The sequence below is a fragment of the Kogia breviceps genome, chromosome 1 (assembly GCF_026419965.1).
Source record: "Kogia breviceps isolate mKogBre1 chromosome 1, mKogBre1 haplotype 1, whole genome shotgun sequence".
NCBI classification, from domain to species: Eukaryota; Metazoa; Chordata; class Mammalia; order Artiodactyla; family Physeteridae; genus Kogia; species Kogia breviceps.
In genome coordinates, this window is record NC_081310.1 from 127,454,085 (window position 1) to 127,472,645 (window position 18,561).

Consider the following 18,561-nt stretch of genomic DNA (forward strand, 5'->3'; position numbering starts at 1 on the left):
TGCAAGCAAGCTTATACAAATATGAAAATAGTATAAATATTGTAAGCCAAAAGATAGAAGACTACAAAAAATATTGAAAGTTCTCAAAAGGCAAACATACTGTCGAGGTCATAATCACATATTTCAATGTAATTAAGAAGCAGATAATTCCAACTCACCTCTGTTCCCACAAAGAACTTGGTGCAGAAGTCATCTATTGGCTTGAGATGACTGCCCAACCCACCTTCCAGATTCTGGTATGGGTTCATTTCTCCTGCTTTCATTGCTTTGCTTTGGGCTAACATTTTGTCTTTTGGAGGTGTATGAATAGAAGAAACACATATTTACACTGAAAGATCTTCTAAAATATAGTTAGTTTGTATTCTCTGTCCTTTGTGACACATATCCGCCCCATTTCCTCCCCAGTGTGGTGGGCATAAGTCCAAGCGTTTTTAGACTTCTAATTTAGCAGTAGAATGCCTTTTTCCAACCAAAGTTTGTGCGGACTCCCCTGCCTGTAAAACTGATCAAAGCTGCACTGCTCTGGTTGAAGTGCTTCATGGTTGGGAAAGGGAAGATTCCTCTGCCCACTTTTGCTCTAAAAGTTTCCATGGCACAGTTTGAAAACCACTTCTACATCATTTACATCATTTCAGAATTATTTACAGTATATTGGACACAAAATACATCCTCTGGGTTAAATAACACCCTTGATTTTCTCAATAAGTCATTGGTATTTCTCTTGACTTGTTAACATCCTTGATATTCTCTAATGAGAAACTCATGTCATTTTTATTCAGTTGGCATCATATAGCAATTTTTCAAATAATTCAAGGTTAGCCTTTCAAGTACCAAAATTTTTTTAACTTCTAAAAAATAAACCCATCTAAAATGTGTTATTTGTTTGTTATAAACACAGCGTAGGAAACACAATTTAATGTTTGCTGATTAGTTCAGGTTTATTATTTATGAACAACAATGACTGTGCTATATTCCAGCTATCCATGCAAACAGTAAGAGCACAGCTAATCTGGGGTCTGAAACTCAAATGTTACCTGGAACTTCTTTCTTTTTAAAAGTATCTGGTGTCAGTCAGATACTTTTGTTATCTAAAATTAATAAATGTTATTTGTTGAGATCTAAAATTAATAAATGCTATTTGTTGAGATCTGAAATTAATAAATGTTATTTGAAGCTTTGGAAAAGAGAGAAAAGCATGAATAAAATAACAAAAATCCTTCATTATCATGTTTCCCAGAGGTAACCACTATTAAAATATTGGTATGTTTTTCCCTCTATTACTTTTTGGTGAATATATATAGACTATTTTTTAAGTGAGTATTCTAGCTTTTTACCCTGCTTTTCTATTCTCTTAAAGATATGTCTGGGGCATTTTCCCAAAACACTTATTTTTTTTAAAATGTGATATTAAATTTCTGGGAAAGATCATAAAGAAATATAAGCTCACAATACTTTACTCATTACATCTCCTTAATGCATCCTCTGGGTTGTATCAATCATGGGAAAATCAACTAACAAACATATACATGAAAACTAAAGTAGGAGAAGAAAACTTCAGCTATACTAAAAATACACATTGCATTTCAAAAAACTTTTGAAAGTAATTCCAGACAAAAGTAAAAGATAATCATCATGATTTAGGAAGTACAGTCAACCAACACTTCCTTTGTTTGGAATCTACACATTTTGAGCAGTCCCTTTCATATTGGGTAAGACATTAAAAACAAGTACCAAAGTAAGCCAAACATGGAAGCTTTAAGTAGCTGTTTTATGAAGTATCATCAACATTTCAAGAAATAACTAGGCACATTCAATCACATTGTTCTTACTAAAAGTTATTATTCATAATACTTTTAGCAAGAGCAAAAAGGAATTTTGTACCCATTTAATACATAAAATTAAAATTATTAAAATATTTATTTCAAATTCTTCACTCTCATTTTTATGTCTGTTTTTCTCTTTTAAAAATCATGTACATAAATATATTAGTAGAGTAGAACATGTGTACAATTTGTAAATAAATACATGTTCACTGGGGATATGTGCTCAAAAATGTTTCCTGAGGGGGTGCAAGATAGAAAGGTTTGGAACCCTCTGGTCTAACAAGCAGAGCCAAGAGCCTGATCCAGGGGTCACTACTGATAATGAAAAGGAAAAGGCAAATGTTCAATGCATTATAAACAAAGACTGAATTACCCTGTGTGAGAGACTGGGCATGGCGGCCTCGGGAGAGAGGCAGGGATGACTCACATTATGGGTTCTGTTCCAGACACACTGATGTTGTAGGATTAGGTTGGGTTCAATCCCAAGAGATGGTGAGAGGTGAGACTTAAGGATTCTCAGCAGAGGTGAGAGAATACACTGTGTTACCAAAGGGAGAGTGCATAACAAGGAGGGCACACAGCTGAAGTTAGAGTTTGAGGTATATTCATGATGAGAGGTCAGTAAGGTGAAACAGAACCAGGAAAGAGGAAAGAAACTGAAGGAGGATCAGGAAAATCACAAAAGCCAAGGTGGGAGCTCCAAGAAAAAGAGCTTAGTTGATAGAGTTTAATGTGATGGTCAAAGAGGATGAAGCCAGAGAGAAATGTTATCATCAACTGCATTTACTCAGACTTGACTGGAATAACTTGGATATTTATTCAATTCAATGTCATCCTCATGGGTCATGGATTTACCATCACCAGGAATAGTAATAATAGTAGCAACTAACATTTACTTACTAATTTACAACTAACATTTACTTACATGTAGTGCTTACTACATGCCAGACACTAAACTGTGTGGGCTAAACCATTTCATTCAGTTCTCACAATAACTCCTGAGGTGGTAAAGCATTAATCCTCCTCCCTGGGTGAGTAAACTGAGCCTCAGAGAGATGCAGTAGCTTGCCCAAGGGCTCATGCATGGTAGCTAACATTTATTGTGAGTTGATGATGGGCTGTTCTTAGAGCTTTACGTGTACTAACTCATTTTATCTTCACAACACTCTAAGAGGTAGTTACCTTTATTATTTACTTCCCTTTTCTTCATCTCTCCCTTTTCAAACAGGTGGGGGAAAAAAAACTAAGGCACAGAGAGATAAAGCCATTCGATAAAGCCATTCAAATAATAAATTGTGGCTTTGTGATTTAAACCCAGACTCCAGAATCCACATCCTAAAGTATTCTGACACATTGCTTAGAAGAATATAATGGAGTCTTTGAAGAAGATTCCCAAAGAGGCATTCCAGAACCTTTTAGAGCAAAGGTTTGTATGGAAACACAAAAGACTCCGAATAGCCAAAGCAATCTTGAGAAAGAAAAACGGAGCTGGAGGAATCAGTCTCGTGGACTTTTGACTACACAACAAAGCTACAGTAATCAAGACAGTAGGGTACTGGCACAAAAACAGAAATATAGATACATGTTACAGGATAGAAAGCCCAGTGATAAAACCATGCACATATGGTCACCTTATTTTTGATAAAGGAGACAAGAATATATAATGGAAAAAAGACAGCATCCTCGATAAGTGGTGCTGGGAAAACTGGACAGCTACATGTAAAAGAATGAAATTAGAACACTCCCTAACACCAAGCACAAAAATAAACTCAAAATGGATTAAAGACCTAAATGTAAGGCCAGACACTATAAAACTCTTAGAGGAAAACATAGGCAGAACACTCTATGACATAAATCACAGCAAGATCCTTTTTGACCCACTTCCTAGAGAAATGGAAATAAAAACAAAAATAAACAAATGGGACCTAATGAAACTTAAGTTTTTGCACAGCAAAGGAAAACATAAACTAGATGAAAAGACAACCCTCAGAATGGGAGAAAAATATTTGCAAATGAAGCAACTGACAAAGGACTGATCTCCAAAATATACAAGCAGCTCATGCAGCTCAATATCAAAAAAAACAAACAACCCAATCCAAAAATTGGCAGAAGACCTAAACAGATATTTCTTCAAAGAAGATATAGAGATTGCCAACAAACAGGTGAAAGGATGCTCAACGTCACTGATCATTAGAGAAATGAAAATCAAAACTGCAATGAGGTATCACTTCACACAAGTCAGAATGGCCATCAGCAAAAAATCTAGAAACAATAAATGCTGGAGAGGGTGTGCAGGAAAGGGAACCCTCTTGCACTGTTGGTGGGAATGTAAATTGATACAGCCACTATGGAGAACAGTATGGAAGTTCCTTACAAAACTAAAAATAGAACTACCATATGACCCAGCAATCCCACTACTGGTCATATACCCTGAGAAAACCATAATTCAAAAAGAGACATGTACCACAATGCTCACTGAAGCTCTATTTACAACAGCCAGGACATGGAAGCAACCTAAGGGTCCATCGACAGATGAATGGTTAAAGATGTGACACATATATACAATGGAATATTACTTAGCCATAAAAAGAAATGAAACTGAGTTATTTGTAGTGAGGTGGATGTACCTAGAGTCTGTCATACAGAGTGAAGTTAGAAAGAGAAAAACAAATACCGTATGCTAACACATATATATGGAATTTTTAAAAAAAGCTTCTGAAGAACCTATGAGCAGGAATAAAGACGCAGACATAGAGAATGGAGTTGAGGACACGGGGAGGGGAAAGGGCAAGCTGGGACGAAGTGAGAGAGTGGCCCGGACATATATACACTACCAAATGTAAAATAGCTAGCTAGTGGGAAGCAGCTGCATAGCACAGGGAGATCAGCTTGGGGCTTTGTGACCACCTAGAGGGGCAGGATAGAGAGGATGGGAGGGAGATGCAAGAGGGAGGAGATATGGGGATATATGTATGTATATCGCTGATTGGCTTTGTTATAAAGCAGAAACTAACACACCATTGTAAAGCAATTATACTCCAATAAAGATGTTAAAAAAACAAAAAGAATAAGTATAGAACTTCTTTTTGTGTGTGTGTGTGTGTGTGTGTGTTAGTTATGTGGGCCTCTCACTGTTGTGGCCCTTCCCGTTGCGGAGTACAGCCTCCAGACACGCAGGCTCAGTGGCCATGGCTCACGGGCCCAGCCGCTCCGTGGCATGTGGGATCTTCCCAGACCAGGGCAAGAACCCCTGTCCCCTGCATCGGCAGGCGATCTCTCAACCACTGTGCCACCAGGGAAGCCCTAGAACTTCTTAAAGTGACTGCTTACATGGGCACTGATTTTTATGGATCTAACATTTCAAAGGAAATGTTAAGAGAATAACACAACAACTTAAAAGAGTGTAAATTACAGACTGGGAGAAAATATTTGTAAATCATATGTTTGATAAAGCACTAGTATTCAGATTATATTAAAAACTCTTAAGATGTAATAATAAGAAAACAAACAACACAAGTAAAAAATGGACAAAAGATTTGGACACTTCACCAAGGAAGATATACAGGTGGCAAACAAATACATGAAAATATGTTCAACATTTTAGCCATTAGTTAAACATGAATAAGATAATCAGTACACACATTTTATTTTATTTTATTTATTCATTTATTTGGCTGCGCCATGCGGCATACGGGATCATAGTTCCCCCACCAGGGAATGAACCTGTGCCCCCTGCAGTGGAAGCACGGAGTCTTAACCACTGGACCTCCAGGGAAGTCCCAGTACACACATTTTAGAATGGTTAAATTAAAAGGACTAGTCACACCAACTGCTTGTGAAGATGTGGGAAAACAGGAACTCTCATATACTGCCAGGGGAACGTAAAATGGTACAACCACTTTGGAAAACACTGACAGTTTCTTTAAAAAGTTAAACATACACCTGCCATATGATCTAATCAGTCCTTTCCTAAGTATTTACCCAAGACAAATGAAAGCATATGTCCATACAAGGCTTGTATATGAACACTCACAGAAGCTTTACTTATAATAGCCCTAAGCTGAAAACAACCCAAATGTCCATCAACAGGGGAACGGATAAACATCTGTGGTATATCCATACAATGAAATACTACTCTGGAATAAAAAGGAATACTATTGATACACACAACAACACGGATGAATCCCAAAATAATTAGTTGATTGAAAGAAAGACAGACAAAAAAGTGTAACTGTGTGATTTACATAAAATTCTAGCAAATGCAAACTGTTATATAGTGACAGAATCAGTGGTGGCTTGAGGGTGGAGGTAGGGGAGGTCCTGGAGGAAGGGACTGCAAAGGGAATCCCTATAAGAGTTAACTTTTGGGAGTGATGGCTATGTTCATTATCTTGATTATAGTGATGGTTTCATGGGTTTTTAATATGTAAGAACATATCAAATTGAACATTTTAACATGTGCATTTTATGGTATGTCGATTACACCTCAATAAAATTGTTAAAAGTAAGGAAAAAAACCCACACTTTAAAAGATTTAATGGTATCCTTACTATAAATTGCATAAAAGCACTGACACCCTCATGATCACCGTTTTTCATTAGGTTAAAAAAGGACATTGATAACTTTTTACAAGTTACAGTCTTGATTTCCTTGATTATAAATTGATAACGAAAATTCCCAGCTTGCAGGACTGTTCTGATTACCAATGTCTATTTCACTCACCATTGCACCCCCAGTGCCTAGCATAAAATAAACACTTCATAAATATCTGTTAAATGAATAAAAGCATGTGCAATATTAGAGCACTACTTGACCCTTGGTTGGAATTCAAGACATGGTAACCAATAATCGAATACAAGAGGAGGAGTAGGAGAAGGAGGGAACTCTCCTTACTCACCCTCTAGAATGAAGGGGGCCCGAATACATAAAACACATGGAATGTTTTAATATTGCTTTGAAAATGTCTATAAAAATTCAGTGATTCCATTTCTTTTAGCATGAGGTCTTGGGTTATATCTATGAAACACACAGCTTCAAAGTGAATTTTGCCCAAGCTGGGTATTAGTTATATAATATGTTTTTCTTAGATGTCCTATTATTTAACTGCACATTGAACAATTTATAAATGTAAATCCTTTTGATAAGGCAAATGTTTGGAAAATACTTCAGTTGCTAGTGATTCTCGTACATTTTCATTATGCATTGCTCTCCAGGTGGGATATTAATCCACAATTTTATTCGAACAGTTTTGATAGCTCATATGCATACCCTTCAATTTCTTCAACAAAGGTGGATAGGTTGAGATATATTTAAAAGTCAAAGGGCTTCCCTGGTGGCGCAGTGGCTAAGAATCTGCCTGCCAATGCAGGGGACACAGGTTTGAGCCCTGGTTTGGGAAGATTCCACATGCCGCAGAGCAGCTCAGCCCGTGTGCCACAACTACTGAGCCTGCGCTTTAGAGCCAGTGAGCCGCAACTACCGAAGCCTGTGCTCTTACAGCCTGTGCTCCGCAACAAAAGAAGCCATGGCAATGAGAAGCCCATGCACTGCAACGAAGAGTAGCCCCTGATCTTTGCAACTAAAGAAAGCCCGCATGCAGCAACGAAGACCCAACGCAGCCAAAAAAAAAAAAAAAAAAAAAGTCAATTGTTCTTTCTTTCCTCAGTTTTCTCATGGTGCTGTATAAATATTAATTTTTCTATTCTATTCTGATTGAGAATGGTAATTTGTTTGTGAACACTTCATAACTTAGTTTGCTAGACTTGAGATGCATTCCATTCTGTAGAATTATTCTTGACCACATACATATTCATTAAGTGAGCTTCGTTAAATTTTTTAGTGTAATGAATTTTCAAAAATATATGAATGTGCTCAATAACTGTGAAACTGAATTGAATTGAGTTCTGTCAAGTCTTCTGGTGTGTATAGGCAGTTTTAGTGTGTTGGCTATAGTGATTACAGCCTTTGTAAAGTTCTATATTGGAGGGTTTGCTTTTCTGTATTATTATTATTTTTTAATTAGACTATCCTAGCAAGTACTCACCTTAGACATAAGGAACTACTAACACCCGAACTTCATTAAATGCCTTTTTAATTAGCAAAGGCAGTTACCTTGTGCTTTGTAAAGAAGACTGTCTTCACTCAGGCTTAACTTGGTTGGGCAGTGGTCTAAAGTTGTTTCACCTTTAGACAGCCTTATCTTTTGAGAGAACATACAAGAAAGATTATTTCCATATATCCTTAAATTATCCATGGCTGGTTTATTCTTGCTTTTTGCTTCTGCCCCCAGATCTCTATGTCCCTACTTCCCTCTCCTTCTCCCTTCTCCATTCTCCCTCAGATTCTGGTTGCTTTTCCCCAATGTCAGGCACCTAAACCAGAGTTTCTAAAACCAGGCTACTGAGGGGAGCTTGTCTGGGGGCTCATTTCCAAATCCCAAAGTCTCATGTGCTGTTAAACTTCTGAAAATGTTTTGTCTTCTATTCCATAAAATCTCATTGTTGGTTTTAATATAAAATAATGGCCTATTCCCCTGTTCCCTAAATCTTTTAGTTAAACAAAGCTCCGAACAGTTGTGCAGGGACCTTGCATTCCCCTGGAACTGTCAAGTCCCTTCAGGGACACACATGCCCCTGAGTTCCAGGATGGCCCTGAGTCTGCTCCAGAATGGGAAACTGTCACACTTTACATTTTCCCCTCATGTCTCTCTCCCCACTTTTCCCCAACAGGATTTTTGTCCACATGCTATACAATTATTCTCAGGTGAATTTTTGTTTGCTTGTTTCTTTTAAAACTGTCTACAGCTCAGTAAATCCTACCCTAGAAAATTTCTAATCCTTTCTATTTAATTTCTAATCCTAGTTACTTCAGGAATATTCTCACCCCTCTGTGCTCTCTCTTCCACTGGGAGCAAATACATGATAATGTAATTCTAGTGATACTGGTAAATCAGAGGAAAAGAAAAATATTAAGTTTGGAATTAGAATTAAACATTCCAAAGAAAAAGAGCAATCAATGTCAGAAGTTCATTCATACTTTTCACATACTTCCCATCCACAGCCTTATCTTTCTTAAATTAAAACTACTTTTCTTCAAGCTCTGCCACTGAAGATAACTACACATAATTTCTCTTTCAATTACTTTCAGTTTTATTTGGTCATAGGTATTACAATACAATTCTACTACTGATATGCAAAATACATAGAATTTTGGCTACAGGAGGGGTAAAATTAGCTTTCCCGGGCTAACCTAAGAGCCTACCAATTTTTAAGCAACTGCTATGCAAATGAATAATTATTACACAAACCATTGGTAAGTTGTGGCTTGCTTATACATGAACAAATATCAATCTTGAGTTCACAATAACTGTGATTTCTGCCTTGACCTAGGCAGACCTTATAATAACTCTCACTGAAGAACTAACTGGTTGAATGAATACATGGATTGTAATGTCCTGTGTTAATCTGAGCTGCTCTACTTTTATAGTGTGTGTATATGTATGTATGTCTATGCGTATAAACCATATAGTGTATATAAGTGAATAAAATGGACTAAATCCCATGTTACTTACCTTAGAAAGAGGTTTCCAGGAGAGATTTAGATGCAAAAAAGTGGATGGTACATCAAAAGGAACTTCAATACTTTCTTCTTTCTTTTTCTCTGTTGGTGGTTGAGGGGTTAAGGCTTTCTGAGGTCTGATATCCCAAAAACATATTGTGCTTTAAAAAAAAGTTTACAGTTTATTTTTTAACTAAGTACAAAGAAGAGGTCTAACCTCAGGACTACCATTCTTGCTGCTATACATTACCAGTGTGATCATGGCTATATTTGATATCTCTGAATTTAAGATTTTTATGAAATAGGACTGTTCTACATTGAATATTTTGGGGAATTATACCATTTATAGGGTTATTTAATGACTTTGCTAGTATTGAGACTAATATTATCATACATGAGAGCTGAGTTTGGAGATTGACACAATCTTTTTAAAAAACATAACAGTTTTATTGAAATATAACCCATATATCACAAAATTCACCCATTTAAAGTACTCAATTCAGTGGTTTTTAATACATTCATTGAGTTGTGCAAGGCATTACCACAATCGATTTTAGAAGATTTTCATCACCTCCCAGAGAAAACTGTGTACATATTACCAGTCAGTTCCCATTTCCTTCAATCCCTCTGACTAGCCCTGGGCAACCACTAACCTACTTCCTGTCTCTACAGATTTGTCTATTCTGGACATTTCATATAAATGGAATCATATAGTACGTGGTCTTTTGTGACTGGCTTCTTTCATTTAGCATGTTTTCAAAGGTCATTCATGATGTAGTATATATCAGTACACCATTCCTTTTTATTGCCAAATAATATTCCATTGTGTAGTATACTACACTTTATTTACCCATTCCTCATTTGATGGACTGACGAATGAATAAATTTGGGTTATTTCCCCTTTTTGCTATTATGAATAATACTGTTATGAACATTTGTTAGGTAAGTTTTTTGTGGATGTAGGTTTTCATTCATATTTAGGAGTGGAATTGCTGGGTTATATGGTAACACCTATGTCTAATCTTTTGAGGAACTGCTAGATTGTTTTTCAAAGCAAGTGGATCATTTTTGAGGATTCCAATTTTTCTACATTCTCACCAACATTTACTATTTTTTGTCTTTTTAAAACTTTAGCTATCCTACTGGGTGTGAAGTTGTATCTCATCAAAAGTGATTCTGATTTGCATTTCCTTGTGCTTTTGGGGTAATATCCAGGAAATCAGTACCTAAACCAAGGTCATAAACATTTACATTTATGTTTGCCTATGTTTTCTTCTAAGAGTTTTACAGTTTTAGCTCTTATATTTAGGTCTTTATTTCATTTTCAATTAATTTTTGTATAGAGTGTGAGGCAATTATTTTGCAGGTGAATACCCATTTGTCCTAGCACCATTTGTTGAAAAGACTAATCTTTCTCCATTAAATTGTCTTGGTACCCTTGTTGAAAATCAGTTGACCACAGATATATGGGTTTATTTCTGGACTCTCAATTCTATTCCATTGATCTATATGTCTATCTTTAAGTCATTCTCAGTACCTGTGTCTCTACAACTGTAACTGTGCAGAAGGTTTAGAGATTAAGAAGTGTAAGTCTTCCAACTTTGTTCTTTTCTATCAAGACTGGTTTGGCTATTTTTGTCATTGTGGTTTTGATTTGACAGCTAATGATTTTGAGCATCTTTTCTTGTGCTTATTAGACATTTGTCTATCTTTTTTGAAGAAATGTCTATTGATAATCTTTGCTCATTTTAAAATTAGATTGTCTTTTTATTGTTGAGTTGTAAGAGTTCTTTATATATTCTTAATAGAAATCTCCTATCAGATATATGATTTGCAAATATTTTCTCCCATTGTATGGGTTGTCTTTAAATTTCTTGATAGTACTTCAAAAGCACTATCAACTTTTGAATTTTGAGGAAGTTCAACTTATCTTTTTTCTTTTATTGCTTGTTTTAGTGTCATGCAAGAGTCTATATACATGTTTTATATATACATATATACATATAAAACACATACACAGAGTTGGATTTAATGTGCTTTGTACATAGTAGGCATATAGTAAGTGTCATTTCTCCTCTTATTTCTCCTTCCTCACAGGTTATGAAAATCAAATGAGATAATGTATATCTAGAGTGTTATTTTTAACACAATAAACTTGGTAAAAATTTATAATGATACTTGTTCAGTACTTCAGAATATAATGCCTTTGTAGTAATTATGTGAAAACATAATAAGAACAGCAAAGAATATGCCACATTAGCTCCATAATTTCTATCACTTAGGTTATGAGTAAACAGATTAATAATTTTAAGAGATTATTAAAGAATTTAGATGTATAAGTTAAAGTATTTAGATAAACATATGGTAACTTGGACTAACAAAACTTTTATTCATTTATGTGAATTAATTAATATTATTTATTCATTTAATAATGGATAATTAAAATTAATAAAAATATTAATCATATTAGTGGTCAAACATAAATCCTTGGTAGAATACCACAGATGACATAATAAAGTATGTTTTAAAATATAATTATAGTTGGTTTAAACCTGTTTTTCCAAATTACATAGCTCTTCTTTTTTTTTTTTTTTGCGGTGCGCGGGCCTCTCAGTTGTGGCCTCTCCCGTTGCGGAGCACAGGCTCTGGACACGCAGGCTCAACTGCAATGGCTCACGAGGCCTAGCCGCTCCGCGGCATGTGGGATCTTCCCAGACCGGGGCACCAACCCGTGTCCCCTGCATCGGCAGGTGGACTCTCAACGACTGCGCCACCTGGGAAGCCCATACATAGCTCTTCTTAAATCTCATTTACAGCATTAATTTGCATTATTTGTAAAATGGTTTTGCTAAATACAGATAGCTTCAGTTGAACTTTCTGCATCAATCAATCACACATCCTTAATTAGCACAACTCTATTTTACCTTATTCTGTATTATAAAACCCTTAATATGGCTAAAGTATAAAGACTAGAACTGATGAATTTTCTGGATAGCTAAAAATTGGGTTTTCTAAACGCATAAACTTTTTCTTTTTACTTTAACAACTTTTGAAGGAACTATTTCCAGAATATTTCAGAATATTTCCAAATTCAAGGGCCAACATTATAAACAACAATCAAGGACCTGTATCTTCAACATATAACATGTAATATTTTAAGTCTGTTCAGAGCTTCTAAATGTTCTCCTAGGCCACTGAAGAATATTATAGCTTTCCATTCTGTTGTTTATAATCAACACTATACCATATGTATCTTTCCATGAAATAATAATACAATCTTAATTGTTGCATAATATTTCATATGACCCTGTAGGTGTTATGTGTTGTTTTTGCCTGGGCAGCAATTCCCCCCTCCTTTTTTAGCAAGAGCCTTCTAATTGGTTTTTTGAGAACTGTCCCTTCCCCATTGCATGTGGTCAGGTTGGAACTGTCATTCAAGGTGCTCTGCCATTCCTTCCCTGGCCAAAGGCGTGAGTTCATAATGTAACAGAAGCCAGTCAGATTCTCTTCTGCCACTCTGAATCTTGTCACTACACAATGGTTGGAACCGATCCATTCAGATGGTAGGGGCTGACCATTCATTCTGGCCATTCACTAGGTATACAGTGAGCTATAGGTGACAATGTATTTGACTTCAAAGCCTCATTTCCTCTATCCATATGTATTTTTCAGGGTTGAGAATATAAAAATAGTTAACCTGCTAAAGCATGTAGTATAGTATTGTCATAAATGTCCAATAAATTTATTTTATCCCCTTAAGTTAACTATAGTTAATTTCTGTTGCTTGCACTTACAGAACCTTACCTAATACGTGCCCACAGGATTAATCATGTCTCCCCAACCCCCTGCCCATGGCTGATGCTAATGTTACTTATTCCTTCACCTGTCACTCCACAGCTGCTTCTGCTCAATCAGTGTCTAAAACTTACGGTATCATGATATCTATTGGGTTCAAAGCTACTTGGAATGGTAAAGTTTTGCCAGTATTTGGATGATAGATAATAGTATTGCCCTTCTTACCCTTCTTATGTCCTACTTCACTCTGAATTTTCAGTTCTATAAATTGGGGGATACAATTTTTAAAAATAAACATTCTTCAACATAGTTACTGAATTACTTATAAAAACACTTGTAATAAATATGCAATAAAAAATGTAAAACTCTTCCACTTTTTAAAAGAAACTTTCCCAATTAAATGTTGTCATCTTCGTAATTGTGAGATAAAATTGAATGTAAACAACACATATTACAAATTTACAAATATGTGAATATGAAGAAACAGAATAACTATGGATAATGTTATACAACATTACCAACCATGAAACCTAACATTCTGTCCTTCAGTTATATTAGGTTTAATTGCTACAACAAAGATTATTTAAGGAACAGAAGAGGACAATGATTTTATAAGCATCTAAAAAAAGAATATATTGTTTGAAAACATATTAGGTAATGATTAAAATAAGACATACCAGTCTGCCGAACAAGTCACAAGTTGACAGGATATTCCACTTCGATTTTCAAAGACAGATCCCAATCTGTTAATCTATTTAAAAAAATGCTGGAAGTAAGTTCTGTGTACCTAGGACAGTAATGACTTTTTTCTCAAAGCTTTTTACGCTAAAATTTTTTTCCTCCTTTGCTTTAATTTTTATTAAAAGAACAACACAGACAGAATTTGGAAACTGGAAAGTTTCAAAATCAAATATAATTCTGCTATACATGTTTTCCAGCCTTTTTTTCACAGAAACATTTTTACATTTTAAAATTAGTTTTAGTTAGTATGTATATAAATTTCCATCCTAAGATCTTTCAGTTAATATAATTTGAACATTTACCTATGTAGTCATAAATTATTCTGTTTTTTAATATATAGATGATGTATAATAATTTCATTACCATTATTATTAGAAATGTAGGTACTCTGTTTTTCACTATTAATTGTGGAGCTGAACATGGGAGCTTTTATGAGATTGTTAAGCACGTAAGATCAATAGAAAAGAGACTTAGTATTAAATTAGATACCTACAACATGCAGTGAATGCTGGGGTGCCTGTATTCTTTTAGTAATTAGTGGCACAACTCTGCTAGCACACAGAGGAGTCCAAGGAGGGTTAGTGGCTCCTTAGAGTCCTAGAAGGTCCAAGATTCCAACCAGCTAGCTCTCAAAGGAGGTGGAAGGTTTTGAAGTTCAGAAGGCGACCTCTGAAGGTGCTACTCTCAAATCAATAAGGAAACATGACTTTCCCCTATACCCTACCTACTTGGTAGGATTGATGAGCAAAAGGTCAAACAAAGGTGGGGGTTCCAGCAGCAGATAAACAGTAAAAGTAGGGGTGGAAGGAAGAATACAGGCACAGCAGTGGTAAGGCCTGTTGGCAAGGCCTGTTGGCATCACAGGAGCTAGGATCCTAGAAACCTGGCTGACACTGCTGTGGCCTGAGCCCAGTCAGGATCACTTAACAGCTGCCAGCTTCCACTGTGGTTGATAAACAATCCAGAACCCATCTTTCCTCTCCCTCTAATAAGGCTTCCCTGTGGTAGGAAGTTCAAGACTCCAGAGTTGCGCTTGCTCTGGAGTTTTAGGTTTTAATGATTTAAAAAAAACCCACAATCATATTACAGAGTTTGGAAAATAGAAGGTTTTAAAATCAAATATAATTCTACCTTACATTCTTTTCCAATCTTTTTCATGCATACGCTTTGACATGATTTGTCAAGGTATGCATGCGATTGTATGTCTTAGGACACAAATTGGATTATTCCTTTGCATAAATTTCCCAAATCTGAATTACTGGTCAAAAACTTTGAAAATTTGGATGATTTAAGAACCACATTGACTAAATTGTTAGTTGGAGTTTATTGACTTCACCATTTCATCCTAACCTGGGAAATTACTAGAAAATTTCATTTAAAAATTAAATAAGTCCAATGGAAAAGAAAAAAATCAAATAGGTCCAAAATAGTACATTATTGTTCCTTTATTATTAATTTCTTTGATATTAGAAAGTCTGAATAATTTTCCTGTTTATCTACTAATTGTTTTTCAGTATATGTCTTTAGCTTATTTACTGGAAAATTTGTATTTACCATATTTGAGGCAAATATATATTTTAAAATTAATTAATTGATTTATTTTGGCTGCGTTGGGTCTTTGTTGCTGTGCATGGGCTTTCTCTGGTTGTGGAGCATGGGCTCTAGGCGCACGGGCTTCAGTAGTTGCAGCACGTGGGCTCAGTAGTTGTGGCGCACAGGCTTACTTGCTCCGCGGCATGTGGGATTTTCCCAGACCAGAGCTTGAACCAGTGTACCCTGTGTTGGCAGGCAGATTCTTAACCACTGCGCCACCAGGGAAGCCCAGAGGCAAATATTTTTCTTCATTTTGCTACTTGCTCTTTATTTTTTTAATTTAAAAATTTACATGCGTATGTTTTGAATTTTTCAATATTAATTAGCTTAGAAAACTACAGAATCCAGAAATACGATATTCTATTTTGATTTGTTGTATTTATTTTGGTCCATTATAACTTTGAAAAGTAATTGTGCTTTTGCATAATCCATTTGAATACCTTGAAGGGCTAATCACCCTTCATAACTCTAAGTTTTCAGAATATTCTTTGATATTCTGACCTTTTAATTTCCGTAGACCCTTAGTTCCTTGAGGGAAACATTTGGGAAGCTTACTAGTTTTCAAATTCACAAACACCAGCCGTTGTGGGTCAAGTAAAGAACCACAAAGCCGTACTGCAGCGCAGATGCTAGGCAGTCAGCTGGGCTCACTCACTGCACAAATAGTTTTCACCTACCAGCCTCATGATGCACTCAATTCAAGACTGCCTTGCAAAATGACACATTACTACATGTCGCAGATCTTCAAGGTTATATGCGCTAAATAGTTGAAATCATAAACTTTAAATCCGCAAAGGCTAAGGGTGTAAAATTTTTGTACTCTATTTTTACAACCTTCATTTTCTCCACTGTTGTATTATATCAGTGTTAATACCACCTACATTTTTTATTTTTATAAACCACACTGAAGTTATAAACCACTGAAGTTGACACATGGGCATTATTCTCATCCCTAAGTCTGATCTTGGTCTGTCAACAGTGACACAACTGTGTGATGTGTGGTTTCTGGTTATTTCACAATTAAAATGCAAATGAATTGTTGACTTCAAACATCCTCTTTGAATGAAATTTTCTAAAAACTAACAAGCCAGCAGGAGAAAAGTATGAAGCCATCAAGACTCACCTCAAATGTGTCAGGCAGCCAATGTATATCTGTAATAACTTTCCTATGTCCATGTTCTATTGAGGAGACTGCACAGTGTCTGATATACATTGTTTCTTTATTACTCTCTGGTTCAAGGAGAAACATAGGCTGTAAAATGTTACAAGAAAGTTATGTGCTAATTTCACAGAGCTGATGAAGCAAATCATACTTTACTTATCATTCCAATTAAAATCAGTAATTTGGAGAAATACCAGTTCAAGGAAAAACACAAATTAGTGTTTCTATGTATTATATAGTTAGATAATAAGATTATCTTCTTTCTACTTCAGTTTAGTCTAAGATTTTACCTCTAAACTTTTAACAAGAATGACTGACCCATTCCCTAAAGAACCAATGAGATCCCTTTTTTTTTTTTAGGCGTTAGCAGTACTGCCCTCGCTACATGCTCATCGGACAGTAGTGCAACCCCAAGAAAAGGATGGTTGAGATCCCATTTTTGAAGGAGTATTTCTCTGAGTGCACAGAAAACCACATCCCATGGTTTCTTGGTCAGAGACCCGTGATGCTCAGGTTGAAGGACTGGGGCTGAAGATGTGCAAATGGTGGGTGAATACTGAGTTGGGAGCTGAGGAATCTCTTTCCAGACCTCTTGGCAGAATCCACAGCTTCACAAATCATAGTGTATTATTACCTGGAAGGCTTGTAACTCCTTCATTTTATACACGAGAAAATTGATGCTTGCTGAGGGGATGGGGGACATATCCAAACTCACAGGACTGTGATCTAAAGCCTGGATGCATGGGCCTTCTATCCAGTGCTCTTTCAACTACATCACTTTAGGCAGGCCCTTGGCCCCTTCATTTTATTTAACAACAATAACAATAAAAAAGAACCCCCGGGGTAGACAGTACAACCTGTTTAGTGGTGTTTTTAATCAAGGGCCTACATAAAAGTGATTCAAAACACATCCACAGCAGATGTGAAGACTTAGGAAATAGCACTTTTTTTTTTTTTCCAGTGAGTCTCTGTTTAGCTTGGCAACCCTGTTGTGTACTTTTTGATAAACTCCTGAACGGAAAAAAATTTGCAAGTGAAAAGTTATAAAAAGCTAACCTTGAGTGTGACGTTTTTACTTCTACTACCACCTGCCTTGATGTTTTCTATTCGATCTGCATGTGCGGTAATATCCCACATGACAATCTAAAACAGAAATAAATGTTATTACAACATACTTTCAGGAACTAGCAAATTGCACCTTGAACATTAAAAAAAAATCTATTCGTATTGCATGCACTCTGATAAATCAACCACCTTGGGAGGATAATCAAATTTAGCCTACATCTTAAGTAAGTCAGCAACTTTTATTTTTTATCTTTATGTATTTTAACATCTTTATTGGAGTATAATTGCTTTACAATGGTGTGTTAGTTTCTGCTGTATAACAAAGTGAATCAGCTATACATATACATATGTTCCCATATCTCTTCCCTCTTGCGTCTCCCTCCCTCCCACCCTCCCTATCCCACCCCTCTAGGTGGTCATAAAACACCGAGCTGATCTCCTTGTGAGTCAGCAACTTTTATTTTTTTTATTTTTTATTTTTTTTTTTGCGGTATGCAGGCCTCTCACTGTGGTGGCCTTTCCCGTTGCGGAGCACAGGCTCCGGACGCCCAGGCTCAACGGCCACGGCTCACGGGCCCAGCAGCTCCGCGGCATGTGGGATCTTCCCGGACCGGGGCACGAACCCGTGTCCCCTGCATCGGCAGGCGGATTCTCAACCACTGCGCCACCAGGGAAGCCCAAGTCAGCAACTTTTAAAGCTTATATAAAAAATGTTTTCTTCTCTTTATTTATTTGTTGTTTTGGCTTTATATACTTTTTATTTATTTTGAGCTACACACACATTTATTAATTTTGTTACTCTTAATTTGTTCCTACTTCTCCATC

At 36.1% G+C, this 18,561-nt stretch overlaps 1 protein-coding gene and 1 non-coding gene across 2 annotated transcripts in view; both read right to left on the reverse strand.

Annotated features, from left to right (window-relative positions):
• DNAI3 (dynein axonemal intermediate chain 3) overlaps positions 1–18,561 on the reverse strand; it is a 79,243-nt gene that overhangs the window by 25,465 nt on the left and 35,217 nt on the right. Inside the window, exons 11-16 of the mRNA XM_059075512.1 lie at positions 17,728–17,814; positions 16,633–16,761; positions 13,853–13,926; positions 9,394–9,541; positions 7,935–8,022; positions 159–289 (exon numbers count right to left, since the gene is read on the reverse strand). Coding sequence (XP_058931495.1) covers positions 159–289; positions 7,935–8,022; positions 9,394–9,541; positions 13,853–13,926; positions 16,633–16,761; positions 17,728–17,814 — 657 coding nt within the window. The remainder of the gene's footprint in view (positions 1–158; positions 290–7,934; positions 8,023–9,393; positions 9,542–13,852; positions 13,927–16,632; positions 16,762–17,727; positions 17,815–18,561) is intronic.
• LOC131747285 (U4atac minor spliceosomal RNA) lies at positions 16,971–17,097 on the reverse strand. The gene has a single exon (XR_009332857.1). It is a non-coding gene; the product is annotated as a U4atac minor spliceosomal RNA (small nuclear RNA).